Source organism: Vulpes lagopus, chromosome 4, assembly GCF_018345385.1.
Source record: "Vulpes lagopus strain Blue_001 chromosome 4, ASM1834538v1, whole genome shotgun sequence".
Lineage (NCBI taxonomy): Eukaryota > Metazoa > Chordata > Mammalia > Carnivora > Canidae > Vulpes > Vulpes lagopus.
Window position 1 is genome coordinate 145,934,147 of NC_054827.1, and position 18,909 is coordinate 145,953,055.

Sequence of the window (18,909 nt, forward strand, 5' to 3'; positions counted from 1 at the left end):
ACTCACTTAAATGGTAAGTTTCCTTGGTCTTAACTGTGGAAGTAAACCCTTTTTAAGTCTCAGGGTGAGTCTGTGGTGTCATTTACACTATGCATGTGTAATCTTCCTTCACAGGCTGCAAGAGCAGGCCCTGTATCTGATTCATCTTTTTTGTCCTCTGCTTGCATATACAGGCATTTTCACTTAATGGCAGTTTTCTGTCCTGAAAAATCAAAGGTTCTGGGGGAAAAACAATCTAACAAGAATCCCATTTTCTTATCGTTAAATAAGAAAAATTATGTGACATGTTACTCTCAAACCCCAGCCAGTTTCCTAAAATAGATCTAACATACATCATACGCTTATGTAAAGAAAAAAAAACAAGGGATCATATTAGTATGTAAATACTTGAAACGTTTTTCCCTGGCAGTAAAAGGTTCAAATGATTAACAGTTGCTTTGAATGCAGTGACATCTTCTTTGAAATTGTATACTTTCTAAAACATCTGCATTTGATTCTGATGATGTGCCAATGCTTTTTAGATTATAACTTGAGATTTTGTCCCCCTATGCCCTCCTGTGCCATTTTGTTTTAAATGTTTAGTTTTGGTGATACAAAGTTCCCTTTGTAAATACTGACAGAAAATACCAAAAGATATACATGTTTTGTGGACTTTGGATAATAACCAAAGTAGTGTTCTGTCAGCAAGACATGTAAGGCAAGCTATTATACTGTTTCATCGATATTTTTCTCTTGATGCTATCTTTCTGTTTAAGTAATGAAAACATATGTGATTGAGTAATAACCTGAAATAATAGCTTTTTTTTGAAAAAGGAATTTGCTATGATGGACTAAATGAGATTTTGAATTAAGATCTTAAATATTAATTTGTCTTTGTATTGCATTGCATTGGCCATTGAGGAGGAAACCTTATTTCTAGTTTACTTACTGGATTGAGATTCATTAGTGAAAGGTCATGGCTACCCTTACGGTTTTTTTTTTCAATTTTACTTCATTTATAATATAATTTATATACTGTTTATTTCTTAACAGGTAGTTGTGTCAACTAACATTGCAGAGACCTCTCTCACAATAGATGGTGTGGTATTTGTGATTGATCCTGGATTTGCAAAACAAAAGGTACATACTTTAATACTTTAGTTGTTTACTTTATTAAATTGGTGTTAGCTTAAGAGTACATACTGTGTACTTGTTCAGTGACTAGAATTTACTTTTTAGAATTATTTTCCTGTTGTCTTGTGTTTCGTTTTCAGACTTTGGTGATATGAACCCTTTCTGTTCTTAGCTGACTATCCTGTATTAAACCCATGCATAATGTTTAATCCTAGGCCTTTTTTTTTTTTTTTTTTTTTTTTAAGGGTGCTTTGGGTTTTTTTTGTTTGTTTCTCTGTAGCAGTTGGAAGTGTTTCGGTTTCTGTGTTCATTTAAGGAGTATGAGAGTAGTAATAAGAGGACAGGATTGTCATTCTTGTAAGTTGAACACCCAGTAAGATTAGAGTTTCTATTATGTGTTGGGCATAGTATCTGAAAAGGTTTTAACGTTATCTTCTAGTTGAGCAGTGCTGAATACCAAGCACTTTGGCCAGAGGAAGTGACTACTTAGGAAATAACTGGTGATGTTGTATGATTCACAGATTTTTAAAATTACATTTGGTTACATTTTATAGGTATAATTGGGAGAATTTGTCGCATGCAGTATTTATGTTTCTGATGGAAATTTTTCACTTTAAACTGGCAGTGTGTAACTGACTTCTGAACTGAGTTCAAAATATTTTTCTTGATGTTCACACTGAACATCAGGTATCAAAATTGACAGGTTCTTTACAGGCAAAAGCCTTCAACACTGTTGATCCACTCTAAAAAAGCAGGGTAAAGCTGGTAGAACTGAAATTAATTTTCAGTTAGGAGGAGTAAAGATGATGTAAGCTTTTAATTAAGAAGAGTGAAGATGATGTAAGCTTTGTGTGTAATAGATAAGAACCTTTCTATGTTAGCTTGAGTCTTCAGAATGATTGTTTCAGAATATCTGAAAGAAAGTTAAGACACAGCCAGTTCTCAGTTTCTGTCTCTGATGTGCAGCCTTCATCAATATACTGCTTTGTTTATTTTGAGATTAGCTGTGGACTTTGCATACAGATTACAGTTTTGTGGTTAACTGAAGGAAAAATTCTTACATTATTTTCATTCTTATAGGTGTACAATCCTCGAATCAGAGTTGAGTCTCTTTTGGTAACAGCCATTAGTAAAGCTTCAGCTCAGCAGAGGGCTGGTCGAGCTGGGCGTACAAGACCTGGGAAATGCTTCAGACTTTATACAGAGAAAGCTTATAAAACAGAAATGCAGGTAAGAGGTTTTGCTGTATCCTTCCTGTGTTTGGAAGGTTAAGTTGAATTTGTTACCAGAAGAAAATTGCTTTATTTACTTCATCTTGCCTTTTGGCACCATAAGCTCCTTACGTTTTCCCTGAGTGAGATTTATGGTGTAATCTACCAATACACCTCTCTGTTAAAATTTTAAGTTGAAGGGAACAGTTCGCAGTAACACTTTCAACCCTGTAAAGATAGTTCACAGAAGGTGTCTGATTCCTTTCTGGTATATTCCACCAGTATTCTTCTCCTGTGGATCAGTGGTTTAGAAGTAATGCCAAAGTAAATAGCTAAAGAGGCAGAGAATAGGTATGTTTTGTTTTCTGGAGCAAGAGGATTAAGGCATGTTTAACAATAAACACTTTTGTTTTTTGCTAGGATAACACCTATCCTGAGATTTTGCGTTCTAATTTAGGATCAGTTGTGTTACAGTTGAAGAAGCTTGGTATTGATGATTTGGTGCATTTTGACTTTATGGATCCACCAGGTATGAATTCTCAAAGCATATTTTAGCAAGCCTTTTAACCAAAATTCACTATCTCTACATCTTATCTCTCTCTCTCTCTCTCTCTCTCTCTCACACACACACACACACACACACACACACTTTACTTTTTCTTGTAGTATGCATCAAGAAAAGTGGTATATGTTAGTATTAAAACTAAGAATGATAACTTCTAAACCACAACTATTTTTTTAATTTTTTTCTTTTCTCAGAGTAACTAAATTATCCCGGGAATTACTGACCCAGCAGGAAAATGAGAAATTTCTAATTTTTCTTTTTGTTAGGAATTAATTTATTTAGGAAAATGACAGTTTTAACTACTGTGCAGGAAAATATTGCAAATTTATATGAATTGTTGTTTGCTAAAACTCTAACTGAATTTGATGACAGTTTGAGTTTGGTCCACTGAAGAATGAAAAATGAGATTGCTTATAATAGTTTGTACTTTATCACCTTTTTGCTTGTTAAAGCAGTTTGTCTAATAGATTGCCTTTTCCCCCAGCTCCTGAAACTCTGATGAGAGCCTTAGAACTTTTGAATTACCTGGCTGCTTTAAATGATGATGGAGATCTGACTGAATTGGGATCCATGATGGCAGAGTTTCCTCTAGATCCACAGCTCGCTAAAATGGTTATTGCAAGTTGTGACTACAACTGTTCTAATGAGGTCCTATCTATTACTGCTATGTTGTCAGGTAATAGAGGGAAAGGAACTAAAAAAAGCCCAGCTCTTCACAGTTTGGGTGGACTTCACATTTGGTTTTGTTTTTTATTATTTAGTATGATAGTAGATTTTATAGATGGTTTTGAGGAGCTCATTTTGTTTCCTAAATATCTTGTAAATAGATTTATAAAGATACAGTATTTACAAAAGTAAAGTAATTGCTTGTGCACAAAATATAGTAAAAACATTGGCTCTCTTGAGTGCGAATAAAAATTGCAATAAGAAAAGAACAGTCTGAACACAATTGTAACAGTTCTTTGGTAGGTTCATCAGTTTTGCGGTTTATTACTGAAAGTACAAGAAGAACTTTGTTCTAGTACTTGGCACTATTAAGTGAGCCTGGGACAAACCCAAACTATCATTTAAATTGAACTTTTCCTACACATATAAATAATATATTCTAGTGGCAGTTGAGCAAATGTGAATTTCAAACTTAGTATCAAATAAATAGAAGTAGTAATGTGTAAATTTAGGTTTAAAATCTCATCAGATCATAATTCTTTTACAATGGCAGAAAACACTTGATACGTGAAAGACACCTAATAGATAATATTGCTGATTTCGGAAATTGGAGCATTAAGGTTAACAAATCGTGCTGTTTTTAGTAGCAGTAAAGCATATCCACCAATGAATTATAACTTGGAAAGTAGATTTTCCAAAAAGAAGAAATATGGTTAACAGCTTTACACTGATTCTTACAGCTAAAAAATAGAAGACATTTTATATTTTTATTGATGACCAAAGTACTCTATACTATACTACTAGTTCCAGTACTGGGGAGAATGACTTCAGTTTCAGAGTGGTTTATTAGTCTGTAATTATAACCTAATGCCTCAAATAATTCAAAATCTTACATGGAATTAAAAGATAAATTGAAAAATTTTATAAATATAAAATTTTGGCTTAGTTTAGATGTATGATATGTTTTAATGGTGTGAATTTTTTATTTAAGAACTAGCTAAAAATGTTTTTTTGCAGAGTTATGACTGATCAGACTCAGAGCAGATGGGCAGGGCAGTATCGAATCATTTTAATAAAATTGTAGTCTCACTTGCGGAGGTGGTGGTAGGTTGTTGTCTGCCTTTCTTACATGTTTTTGTTAGATGCTCCCAGTTGGTACTTACCCAAGATTTTAGTTTGTAGAGAAAGTGTGGGGCAAGGGTTAACAGATGGCATATTTATTTGTTATCTGCTCAGTTTTTATTCTTCCAGTTTCTCTTATCAGGCATACTATATAATTACCATCGTTTGAGTCTATATTACTAGTTCTTTAAAAAACTGGTCATTGTGACGCAGTTGAAATCTTCCACCTATATCTCTTATTTGTAATAAGGAGCTCTGTACAACACAGGAGTTTATTAGCACATCAAGAGAATGGACATTTATGTTTAGTGATTATTAAGCAAGGCACTTGTGGGGGGCGGGTATTAAAAGGTGAGGAAGAAGTCACGGAACAAAAACAGTTTGCCAAGCTTATACTGTTTTGTTTTTCATTTAAATAGTTTTTGACATTTTCAGGTCCTGATATAAATAGTGCAAATCAGGGGCCTTATAGAGTGCTACTTATTCCCACTGTTAATTCTGGGAGCTAGTTCACTTTTACTTTCGTATCTTTGAGAGGTTTCTGTACTTTCATGAATTACCTTGCTTCAATTACATTAAGCAAGACATTTAATTAATATTTATTGTGATCATGTGTCATTGTCTCTATTTGGCTTCTTTGGTATCTTTTAAAGGGGAAACTGTATGGGAAAGTAATTTGATACTGTATTTGATCTTGTTGTTGATTATTCCCATTATCTTCTATCTGGACTGATTCATTTATACTTTTTTATATTGAAAAGGTTTTAAGAGCTTTAAAAATGTGTTGACAAAGTCCCAAGCTGTTAAGTATTTTTACTTTCATACTGCTTTTATGACTATGGAATTGCTAAAGTGAATTAAGGAAAGTTGTATTTTAAAAATGTAGTGCACGCTTTGTAACAACTTAAAATTTTATGTGAATTAACATCGAGGCTCTAAACAAATACTGTAGTTACATATTTTGATGACCCTTGAAATAATGACTGTTTCAGACTAATTGTCAACTTTTAAATATTGGATTTGGTTTTTATATTGAGGTTTTGATTCAAATAACCAAATAACAGTTTTTTTTTTTTTAAACTTGGGACGTCATTTTCTAATCTTTTTATTAAAATGCTGGAAAACTAGGCTGAATTTCCCCAGCCTTTTTGAATTTTCTTAATTCAAAGGCGGTTTAACCTTCCACCACTACTGCTATCATCAAAACCCAACATTTCATGATATTTTTTATGTTTCCATATGCTTCTGCTCACCGGTGCTAATAGTGATACCCACCAGTTGGTAATAGCCATAGCATTAGGGAAAAAAATTACAGTAGAAATGTGGCAATAGATTGGTTAGAAAGTTGTTTTTAGCCCTGCAGTGGGCAGATACAGCTTCATAACTTCGATAGCCATTCAGTGGATTCAGTGGATGGCCTTTTGAAAAATTACATTTAGCTTAAAGGCTATTGACACCATAATTCTGGTTATTGGTAGAGCTATCGGCACTGGTTTTTGAAATAAGTTGAGCTTTCTATTTCTAGTATCTTGATGGCCTTCAGAATAGCTGTTTGATGCCTACTTTTAGATCTAGTTAAAATCATCAGGTACTCTGTAGCTTTGAAACCCTCTTGTCTTACAGATGTGGTTAGGTGTTGATGTACCAAATCAAGGTAGTAAACAGTCCAAGATGCAGTTGGAGGCCATCCTGCCCTGCCCTATGCTCTGTGAACTGACCTAGCTAGGCCTTGTTCCTCTATCTGTGAATGCGTGACTCATCGATATGGGCGTTTGTGTTGGGCCCATACCAACCTTGTTTAGTCCCACAGTGTTTTGTTCGCCCCACGGAGGCCAAGAAAGCCGCAGATGAAGCCAAGATGAGATTTGCCCACATAGATGGAGATCATCTGACACTGCTGAATGTCTACCACGCTTTTAAACAAAGTAAGTGTAAATTAGATTGAAGGCACTCTTTTGTCTAAATGTCACTTGCAGTATATAAGATGTTTCTTCATCTCACTTTCATTTATTATCTGTGACAACTTTACATTAGAAACCCAGAGGTACTTTAGAAAAAACTCCTGACTAGCATTTAAAATGGAAATTGTCTGTCTTTTTCAAAGTTGTTTACTCTTATAATCAGTGGGGAAAATACCTATTATAGAAAGCTGGAAAATGGAGAGCATTGAAAACAAAATACCAGTATAATATTTACCACTAATACACAGATTTTTATATACTTTGTTTTACTGTTTATTTTCATTTGTTTTGTGTGTTTAGTTTTGTATTATTTATATAATCTTTACTGTTTAGTAATTTTACTAATAAGTAGCTCTTAAATATAAAACTAAGAAAATAGAAAAATGGGCTGTAGATGCGAATCAGCGTTCTCAGTCAGGCTTCAAGTGGTCTGTAAACGTGAGGAGGAAAGTCAACTCTACTTGTAGTTCAAGAGCATTATTATCTAGGGGTACCATTTTCTCACCTACAAAATTGGCAGAGGTTAGGGCAAAGTAGTCCTTAGCTATGTAGGAGTGGGTTTAGTGAAACAGTCCTATACGAGAGGTGGAACTATAAATTGATGTGGTCTTTGTGAAAAGCAGTAGATTTTATGTTACTGAGAAAGTTAAGTTCAGACCCTGTGACTCAGAAATAATCTATGAATAATCTGTGGTCTTCCAGTATCCTGTGCACACAGATATAATTAAAGATTTCATCCCAGAATTATTTATGATAGTAAAAAAGGGTGGGAGGGAATTACCTCAATGCCCACCAGTAAAAAGATGGTTCAGAATTTATGCTATAGCCACATGATGAAATACTGTTCCAGGCTCCATCCCAGGACCCTGTGATCATGACCTGAGCTGAAGGCAGACGCTTAACTGGCTGAGCCACCCGGGCACCCTGTTCTAGCTTTAAATCATGTTTTCGGAGAATATTTAGTGACATGAAAAACATTTTCCAGTTGTTTGAAAATAAGGAAATACAGTCATAATGAAGTTATTGCCAGATGCTATTATTGGAATCCACCATCTATAAAAGTTAAATGAGAGAAGAACTTCAATTAAAGAAAAAAATGGAGAAATAATTGCAACAATAATTGCAAGTTTTGAAAATGTTTGATTTCTACATATCAGTAGGTTAACCTCTTAGATATGTAATCAAGTAACGATAGCCTTACATCATCACACTTTACCAAAAATGTGGAGTTCACAGTCAGTAAAGTATATGGTTTCTGCCAATAAGAAAATGGTTTTCTAATTTACTATAGCATTGCCATTTGTTATCTCCTAAAACTTTTGTTTATACTCCTAAAATAGTCTGGTCATTTTAACACATCTCTTTTGGGGTAGAGGTGAATTTATTTATCTCAGGATCCAAAAGTACTGCAGAGTGGAACAAAAGGCATAGCTGCCAACGTGCTGCATGTCTGTGGCTTACATATCAACTCTGTCATGAGTTGAATAGAATTGATAAATATCTGGTGAAGAAGCAAAGGCCACTACACAGCTTACTTGAGAACATTTTATCCCTCTTGTGTTCAATGTATTGATAACACATAATGTTAAAGACTATTCCTGATAGGTTAGATCTCTCCCAAGAAATATGCTATATTCCTTTTTGTGCCACACTGTATTGTGGTAGTTGAGCTGAGCACCAGGCACATAATTAACTGACAGTGGGAATGGCTGCAGAGGGGAAGGCCTTGAGAAGGATTCATGTCCATCTTAGTTCTCAAAATCCTTTGGTATCTTTAAGATACTGTTTTAAGTGGAAATTAAAGATTTCTAAAGGATCAGCATGGGTTTTTACCGTGTATGTGTCACAAGAAATTTTAATGTTCTGTAAATTAGGAGATTGTGTTAATTTGTTTTAAGTTTTGATAAATGCCACAGCCACGTGTTAATAGGACTGGCAGAGGGAGTGATTTAGAGTGGTAACATCCATTCCCTAGATGCTTGATCCTTGTCTTCCTGCTACATGCTTCTTATGTTTTATTATTTTATTCTATATACTTGTAATAAAGTCAAAGGAAATCAAATGACTGAACATTTGATAGAAGTGTCCCCATTAGTCAAAGGATTAGCCTTTAATTATTGCCTGTCATCTTAAATAAGGGTAGTCATTTAAAAGTATCAGACTTCCAGATCTCTCTGTAATATTTGGACATTTAGTATCCATTTATTGAATTTGGAATGTTTTCACTACTGATTTTTAAGTAATGCTGTGTTATGTTATTAATTGAAACATTAAATGTGTTTGAAAAATTAACTTATTCAGATATTGGTCAAGAGGAACTATTTCATTAAGAGACAATAGTTGATTACATAGAAAAGCTAAAATTCATATGTTGAAATAACACTTTAAAAAAGGATTTATTTCAGAGAGCACACACATGTGCACGCATTAGCAGAGAGAGAGGGAGAATCTTAAGCAGACTCCTCCCCACTCAGCTTGGAATCCACCTTGGGGCTCGATCTCACGTTCTCACATAAAGACCTGAGCTGAAAATCAAGAATCGAATATCCAACCTACTGAGCCACCCAGGCATCCCTGAAATCACACCTTTGAGAAACAGCTAGATTTAAGTTGTTTTGCAACACCTTGATTGCTCTGTGTATCTGCCTGATTTCACCCTGAACTGGTTTGACCTTAGATCTTAAAAGTAGTTTTGCTGTATTGGTAAGAAATCTATAGCCAGCATTATTGTACGAAAATATTTCCATTTTTAGATTTTATTTCTCCCATTTACCAAATTTCTCACAAATTTAGAAAATACAGTAGAACTACCAACCAGATAGTGTTTGTTTATCTTGACAACTTAAAATTGCCATTTTGTTACTTTTTAGGGTATGAATTCTGAAATTTAGAACCCTCAGAAAAGCTATACTCCAGATCAGAGTCTGCAAATCAGCTGTCCTTTTCAAAGGGCCCCCTTTCTTACTGTTTCAGCGTGGACATTTCCATTGCCTTTCAGCTCTGTACATTGCACCAACATAAGCGAGGATGCCTCTAAAACACACTTTTTTCTCTTTGAGTTATCTCCAGAAGATATTTGGTGCTTTGTCTTAAATACTACTACTCATTCTAGATCAGTTATTTAATTGACTTGAACACATCAGTTCTTCAGTTTAAAGATCCGTTTTACTACCTCACCTACCCACTTGCCTTTTCTGAAATGTGGCTGCATTTTGTAATGGACAAACATTTATTAATACAGTTGTTATTCCTTTGAAAATCAAGTGAGAAAAGGTTGTAATAATTGGTATTATCGTAGAACTAAAGCGAAAAGAGTGTGCCAAAGATCAATGTATATTCCAGAAGCTGCGGAAGGATCAGCATTGTTCTGATTTTAAGGTCCTCCCCCTGCTCCAACCCCCAATTTCACATAACCCTCTTAGGTTTATTTATCAAAAGGCCTGTGAAGTAAATAATGAAGTTTTCCATTGTGACTCTCCAGGACATAAAAATGTCATTGTATAATATTTTATATTTTGCTGCAGTTTGAGCTCTTTGCTTAAATGAGCACACAGTGGATTGGTTGGAAGCTTCGCAAGTATTACTCATCAGTGGAGAAAAATATCCCTTTGATAATAAATACATGCAATGTATTACTTGAAGTGTTAGCTTTGTTTATTAATAATAATTAGCAAGTCTTGTTTATTAAACATGAGTGGGGATTCCAGACATCCCTATAAACTATGCCACTTGTATTTTATTTTTTATTTTGTTTTTTTACTTTTATAATATAGCTCTTTATTTGATACTTTTTGTTTTAATTCCCGTTAGTTGAGATACAGTGTTGTATTAATTTCAGATGTTCAATATAGTAATTCGACACTTCCAAACATCATCCTGTGCTCATCACTATTCAACAGGATACATGCATCCCTATGTTTATAGCAGCAGTATTTTACAATAGCCAAGATGGGGAAGCCACTCAAGTGTCTATTAATTGATGAATGAATAAAGAGGGGGTGTGTGTATGTATAAATGTGTGTATGTATGTATATGATGGAATATTACTGAGCTATAAAAAAAAGTGGAATGTTGCCATTTGCGACAAAGGACTGAGCTAGAAAGTATAATGCCAAGTGCAGTAAGTCAGAGAAAGACACCGTATGATTTCACTCTTGTAGAATTCAAGAAACAACAAAGGGGAAAAAAAATAAGGTCAAATCAATAAACAGACTCTTAACTACAGAGAGCAAATGGATAGTTACCAGAGGGGAGGTGGAAGAGGGATGAGTTAAAAAAAAAAAATAGGTAAGGATTAAGGAATGCACTTAACCACTTGTATTTTAAGTCTTGTTCGTCCACCACTAAGAGACACATAGGTTGCAGTAAAACCTTTAAACCCTTCAGTTTTGGTGCCCTAGCCCAGGAATAATTAAATAAAAATTACAGTAGTCCTTTGAGTTCGGTTTTATAACTCATAAATTGTATTTGGTAATCTTAATCTAAGGTGTACTTTCTATGAAAATGAGGCAGACATGGCATTTTATCAAATTCCCTCAACCCATCCCTGTTAGACTATACTAGAAGCATCCATGTAGATTTTCATGAGTGACCTAACTTCATTGATTCAAAATAGTTTATTCAAAATCACAAAATCCAGTAGCCGGAAACCTTAGTGCTGTTTCTGATTTTGAACTTCACTACAGATTTTTAGGAAAGTTGATAACATTGTGATTCTTTTATAACACTGATGTGGATAATTCTTTCTGGGTTACTTATTTTACTCTTAATAATGATTTTTCTTTTTAATTAGATAATATACCTATTTGGATGATTCATATCCCCTCTTTTTCCCCCCTCCCTCCAACTTTGTAGATCATGAATCGGTTCAGTGGTGTTATGACAACTTCATTAACTACAGGTCCCTGATGTCAGCAGATAACGTACGCCAGCAGCTATCACGAATTATGGACAGATTTAATTTGCCTCGTCGAAGTACTGACTTTACAAGCAGGGACTATTATATTAATATAAGGAAAGCTTTGGTTACTGGGTATTTTATGCAGGTATGTGGATAACATATGCATGTGTAATTAAATGTTTACATCATATTTGCTTTCTATAACAGCCCTTCAAATCTACTTAAAAACAAGTTAGGGCAGCCCTGGTGGCTCAGCAGTTTAGCGCCGCCTACAGCCCATGGCCTGATGCTGGAGACCCGGGATCGAATCCCATGTCAGGCTCCCTGCATGGAGCCTGCTTCTCCCTCTGCCTGTGTCTCTGCCTTTCTCCTCTCTCTCCTCCCTGTGTATTCTCATGAATAAATAAATTAAATCTTAAAAAAAAAAAAAAAGAATGCCTCTGAATATTGACTTTATATGTTATGTCCAGATTCTCAAGTGAATTAATATAATATACTAATTTTAGGTGTCTAATGAGTAACAGATTAATTTGTTAAATGACAAAGTTAGTAATCCAGTTATGTAGAAATCAATTTGTAGTTATTTTTTAATTAAGAGTCTTTATTATACCAAATGATATGTTAGCCATTTTCAGGTGGGATTAACAGCTATTTCTTCAGCGTAAATTTCAGTTTTTGGCTTTTGATTTTAAAATATTGAAACATTTCTGTGAATCTAGGTGGTAACTGGAGAGATACAGTTATAAATCGTGCTAAAACATTGCAGTTGTCTGGGTGGATCCAAGAAGTGCAGTTCACTTTTGTCTTTATATAGCAACTAAAGACTTCCAAAAAAATCAAGTATTGAGATAACTGTATTTCATTCACAGTGCTGTAGAATGATCATGGAAATATATAACAGACACCTGGGTGCTGCAAAAGCCAAAAATGTCTTTTAAGTGATAATGATGAAAAATAATTTAAAATGTTTTATTTAGTTTTAAGTGTGTTGTCGTGGGGACAATACTAATTGAAGTATATATAGCTTGTTAGGTAAACAAAGTGTTTAAGAGATTTTAAATTATGTTTTAAACTCATTCTCAAAAAAAAAATAAAAATAAACTCATTCTCTACTGGTAAAAATTGAAAACAAATCTATCCATTACTTGGGATTGGATTGACTTTAATTATATCTTCTATCTCCTGCTTGTTTTTTCATTTTCTATTTTGGCTATGTCTTTTAAGCAAGATGTAGCCTGCCTTCAGGCCAAATGAGCTGAATAAATAGAACGGACCCAAATGCTCAAAATCAAAATAAGAATTGATTGGTGCATAGTCTGTAGTTGAAATCGTAGTAACAGTAAGAATTTTTATTATGGCATCTCATATAAGATCTCATTCATTAAAGTTAGGAAAATAATAGAGCTAGGTATGAAAATTCATTCTAGACACTTTATTCTTAATATATAATATGTATTAGTATATAGTGGCTTTTTGACATATTCTTAAATTTGCTTGTAATTCAAAAAACATTGACAAAGCCATATTCAAACATGGATTTCTACTTCTCTGAAGATTAAATTTGTTAGAAACAGGGCATGCACTGTAGTACCTGGCACCTATTAATTAGGTACTTAGTGAATATTTTTTAAAGGAAACTGAGTTCATTTTCTGTTATTAATAGTTACTTATTTCTATCCTTGACACACATTCTTCATATTACTATCTAGTTCTAGAATTGGAAAGGGCATATCATCTGTTTCAGTGTTTGCTAATTAAATATTAGGTAGACATATTTGATTACAGATAGAAGAAATGCAGACACGAAGCATGTGCACCTTTGTCCCCTCTATTCTTTTTATTTATTTTTTCGTAGACTACCATTTGCTTTTCACTCCTTTTTGCTTTATTTTTGCTTTATTTTTGCTTTATTGTTTCTATCTTAATTGTGAATGTTTTAGTAATTGTTCATCTACTACACAGTTTGTCACCTAGCACTAAAGAACCTACTCTAGATGGTCTAAGGCAGGAAGGACTGGATAGTGCATATATAAGGCTCTGTGGACCCATTCAGTCACTCTGAAACCTCTGCCTCCCCTTGCAGTGCAAAAGTGGCCATGGGCAAATGGGCTCCCTGGGTTCCAGTGAAACTTTATTTTTTAAAGATTTTTATTATTTTTAGATAATAAAAATAATGCCTTTTAGAGAGGCAGAGACACAGGCAGAGGGAGAAGCAGGCTCCATGCAGGGAGCCCAATGTGGGGGACTTCATCCCAGGACTCCAGGATCATGCGCTGAGCCGAAGGCAGACACTTAACCACTGAGCCACCCAGGTGTCCCTCCAGTGAAACTCTTAGGAACCCTGACATTTGAGTTACGTGATTTTTACTCGTGACCAGATATTTTTCTTTTGCCAGGGCCGCCCCCCCCCCACCCTTCCCCATTCTGTAAAGATGTATAGAGCATGTTTGTCCAACAGGCCTTTAACAAATACAAGCAATGAGCTGGATTTGGCCTGCAGGAGTTTGCTTATCCCTGCTTTTATCAAGCAGTTGTAAATAAGTGTAGCCATTGAATAAAAAGCAAAAGATGAAGCTTCTCTGTTCCTAATTATAGTAGCTTTACACCACTTTTGCTTCCTGAGTAGCACATCAAAAGCATTGTATTAATTTTACTGGGTTTTGGTTTCAGGTGGCACATTTAGAACGAACAGGGCATTACTTAACTGTGAAAGATAACCAGGTGGTTCAGTTGCATCCCTCTACTGTTCTTGACCACAAGCCTGAATGGGTGCTTTATAATGAGTTTGTTCTTACGACAAAGAATTACATCCGGACGTGTACAGATATCAAGCCAGAATGGTAAGCACCACCCTTTGTTCTAAAGGTTTTTGTTAACATTTTGCTCAGAATGGAATCTGATTTTGTTTCAGTAGTCATGTCCTGAAGTTAATGTTATCATCAACTCTGGGTATGTGCTCCAGGGTTTAGGCATGGGGCTTCGACCTGATGGTATGGTTGATATCTTTAAATCTTTGCTAAGAGGATAGTGGGATTGTTGGTATGGGCACGGGCAGGATTTGAAGTCAAATATAAAATTGTAGTTGACTAGAATCAAAGAGTATCTTTGGAGCTATTCTCTTGTTGTTGTGAGAAACTCAAGTCTCCTGGTACTGTACTAGAAATGAATCTGTCCCATTTATCATTAGCTCTGAACTATTTATTTTTATATGTTGATGCTTCAGACAGAGTTAAGCAAACATAAAAGCTACACATCTTGTGTCTTAGCATATTTGATTTACAAATTGTTACTGGAACTGATTGTGTTATCTTAAGCAAAATTACCACTCCTCCCCTTTTGTATGTCTTGTTTTTTGTTTTGGTTGGTTGGTTGGTTGGTGGTGGTTTTGCCAAAATCCATTCCGTAACTTAGGATCAGAGACGTCAGCTAAGAATGGTGGGCTGAAAGCACTTATTTTAGTTGTTGTCACTTGCTAGATAGTGTGAGGCTTCTTTCCTACACAGATTTATGACTTTTGACACTTGTGTAGGACATTACCATTTTATCTTAAATGCTTTTTGGAGAAAAAATTCTGTGGCTAAACATTTAAAAAGATTCAGTCAAGTGAATTCTTTGGGGTATAGATCTATATTTATAGTTATTAAACTTGGAAAATGAGAAGATCCAATCATTTGAATACAAAGATATTTCTCACTTAGAACCTGTATTAATACAACCTTGGGGAGGTTGGTCAAAATAGGGTTATTAAAGAAATTAATAACCTTATTTTAATATCTTTACATTAGTGTAAAGAAAGCGTTTTTGTTTTTTTTTAAGAATTTATCTTGAAGTTTTTTTTTTTTTTTTTTTTTTTTTTTTAAGTTACAGAAAGTCCAACATCAGAAAATTTACAGCTTACTAAAATAATGCATTTCTGAAAGCGGTGTTTATATGGATTAGGCATTTGCAATTGTAATGTTGATTTGGATTCATAGATTTGCCTTTGTTCATCAGTATATTAATGAGTAATTCTTATCCTGTTAGCTACTCCAGTCTTTAATTAAATGTTAATTTGGTAATTTTTCCCCCCCTTCTGGACAGGTTGGTGAAAATTGCCCCTCAATATTATGACATGAGCAATTTCCCACAGTGTGAAGCAAAGAGACAGTTGGACCGCATCATTGCCAAACTTCAATCCAAGGAATATTCACAGTACTGAATTCAGTGCTTAGAACTGAAGTTATTCAGAGGACAGCTTTAAAAGATGAATGAACTGAAAAGTTCAAGTTGTGCTCTTCACGTTGGTTCAATAATGGCCTTTATTTGAAAGCTTTTTAATTTTTCTTTACAGTAAATATTCCATTCTGATTTCATAAATTAAACATTTATGCCTCCCTTTTGTGTTGACACTGTAGCTCATACTGGAAAAGTCGATCAATGTTTTGCAGTTTATTGAAAGTAGTTCTATATATAACAATGTTATAAGCATTTCTTTAGAAATGGTTGAAAATGCTTCTAAAATGTGATTATCGACCATGGTATGCATGATCGTTGTAATTGTTGACATTCCTTTTAGAAGTTGTGAAATGTTACAACTTGTGCTTATGTAGACACAATCTTCTGTCTCAGTACAGAGGCACTGACTTCAATAAAGTCTATTTATACTAATTTCAGCCAAAGCACTTTGATATCTTTGTTCTAATCTCTTTATGGCTTCTTCTCAAATGTGGGGCTTTTTTTTTTTTTATTGTAAGTATACTATGATTACATATTTAACATCTTTCCACAAAGGCTACTCCTTAGATGAAATAGTTATTAAAACAATATTTTTAAGAACATGGCAGGACACTTGGTTAGGTTAATTAGGGTGTAACCTAATGGGATAAAAATATATAGTTTTCATTCAATATTGGCTCTCAGGACAGAATACTGGTAGAATAGTTTTCTCTTTGTCTTAAAGTTCATTTTGTAAGGCTGATTTGTTACCACTTTTTTAGCAGATCTTTTTATTATGCTTAGAGAAACCTAAACACCCTACCCTCTGAAACAAATGTTTATTTGTATTAAATAGTAGGGAATGATGTTATATTGTAGATCTTAGTTTTTCTAAACTCTCAGTGGGATATTTTATCCAGTGTACAAAGTAATTAGCAAAGTATGTTAAGATGTGAACTTGACTTTCCTGTTTCCTGTAACAGGCAGTAGACAAGTTAAAACCCTTTTTTTTTTTTAACAGCAAATGAGGTGTTTGGTGTGAGCCTTCAAGGGGCCTGTAATCAGTTCCTTTCACTTGAAGACTAAATACTGTACTCCAAAATGTCTGGACTCCCCTCTTTTACTCCCCCCTCCTTTTACAAATATTTAAATGTTAAAGGAAATTTGTAAGTGTGTTTAGTTGGAATTTAAATATATTAAAGCATTTATCATGTGGTTTAAGGGAGTTAATTGGGCTAATAAGAGTTTTTCAGGCTGTATACTTTTTAATATAAGATAGATGTTATTAAATGATGCTAGTGGCTTAGGAGTTAATACACTTCTGTAAGGGCCTAGTGTTATTCCTATGGAATAATTTACATGTTGACATAATATTTTAGGTTGAGTTTAAGTTGGTTAAAAATTTATTCTACTCTCAGTATCGGCAAATTGTCTGCTAGGATATTTTTAGAGTATGTTAAGAAAGCCTAGGCACTTGGTCAGACTGTTTCTCCTAAATAGGTAGCTTTCGCCAAAGTATTACGGTGCATTTTTTCCAGTTGCATATTTTTTATATTCTGACTATCTAGTTTTAAATAGATCGCATTTTAGCGTATTTGTTGTTTAATCTTGTGCTTTTTAAAATCCTAAATTAAACCATTAGATTTTCTTAAAGAGAAACTTAAAAAAGATGTAAAGGAGGAAGTTTGGCTTTTGGCCAAGTTTCTAGGAACAGCGAGTAGTACACTTCTCCATCTTGTAAGTGATGAGTGTGCACTGTGAGTGGCTACACGGCAGACAGCAGAGCAAACTGTCATTGTGCCCACTCTGCCGTTAGTTTTTGCAAGGCTGGCCACATCTGACCAAAGCTGTGAGTCTTAAGCATTGATGTAATTGGCAAAGATATGGCTTCTGTAATTTGTGTACCCTCACCCCTTCGTTACAGGTTTGGCAACAGAATACAAAAGTGGTCACAATTTCCCTTGTTTACACAGGTGGCTAAAACTATCAAATGAATCCTCAGTGGTGTAGAACAAGAAAGCTAAATTTAAAATTTTATTTTTTTTATTTTAATTTCAATTTATTTTTTTATTTATTTATGACAGTCGCACACACACATACACAGAGAGAGAGAGAGAAAGAGGCAGACACAGGCAGAGGGAGAAGCAGGCTCCATGCACTGGAAGCCTGACGTGGGATTCAATCCCGGGTCTCCAGGATCGCGCCCTGGGCCAAAGGCAGGCGCCAAACCGCTGCGCCACCCAGGGATCCCTAAAGTTTTCTCCTTAATATTCAGAAAACCAGATTTTCTGAAGACCTCTCCTTACCTCTTAGAATAGTTGAGCTGTTTTTTGTTGTGAATGTAGCATAAGAAAGGAAGGCCTTTCACACTACAAGTTGAGGAAATGAACACAACTCAAGGGGAATGGGACAGTAAAGTATACCCTACAGTCAACCCACTTAGCCACAGTCCACAAAACAGACAGCAAATGGCTTAGTCCTAGAATTTCAGGTTTATAAGGTAACACAAATATCCTGAGATTCTCTTCTGAATTATTTTAATGGCCATCCCCTCTGCTCAGATATTTTAAAGAAAACCATTACTTTCAAAGACATTTTAATAGTTGTAGAAATGCCGAGCTAAACTTTCTTTCTCTGTGACTAATTGTTTCTGATTCTCCCTTCTAGAACAAAGTTAAATAAGGATAATTGTTTTACTGCACAATACCATTTAGGCTGAATAGCCTGTCCCTTACCCATCTCTTTGATACAGTTTCTAGATAGCCTGGACATCTCTGATAAACCTCTGCTGGAGATTCTGTGGCTTGTAGTCAAGTAGTGTGGTCTAAAGTGGGCAGAGTGAGGTGGAACTTGTATTTCCCAGGGGACCAGACATGACATCACTTCTTTAATGCAGCTTATGGTTACATTAACCATTCAAATAACCACAGCATACTTTTGGCTCACATTAATCTTACCATAAATTTAAGGCATCCAATTATTAGGTGATAGTTTTGGATGTGGCTCAGGGCTGAGGAAAGACCCTCACACCGTGGACATGTTCATCTTTGGAGACCTCACCTCATGCTTTTAAATGCATCTCTGTATCGCCCATTAAATAACATTTAAAAAATTCTAGACAGGGCAGCCCTGGTGGCGCAGCGGTTTAGCGCCCCCTGCAGCCTGGGGTTTGATCCT

The 18,909-nt window shown here is 34.9% G+C and overlaps 1 protein-coding gene across 1 annotated transcript in view; it reads left to right on the plus strand.

The window, feature by feature from the left end:
• Positions 1–16,185, plus strand: part of DHX15 (DEAH-box helicase 15) — a 59,663-nt gene extending 43,478 nt beyond the window's left edge. Inside the window, exons 7-14 of the mRNA XM_041752088.1 lie at positions 1,033–1,119; positions 2,194–2,343; positions 2,745–2,853; positions 3,374–3,565; positions 6,480–6,602; positions 11,493–11,683; positions 14,209–14,378; positions 15,619–16,185. Of these exons, the coding sequence (XP_041608022.1) occupies positions 1,033–1,119; positions 2,194–2,343; positions 2,745–2,853; positions 3,374–3,565; positions 6,480–6,602; positions 11,493–11,683; positions 14,209–14,378; positions 15,619–15,736 (1,140 nt within the window). The 3' untranslated portion in view covers positions 15,737–16,185. The remainder of the gene's footprint in view (positions 1–1,032; positions 1,120–2,193; positions 2,344–2,744; positions 2,854–3,373; positions 3,566–6,479; positions 6,603–11,492; positions 11,684–14,208; positions 14,379–15,618) is intronic.
• Positions 16,186–18,909: the final 2,724 nt, after the last annotated feature.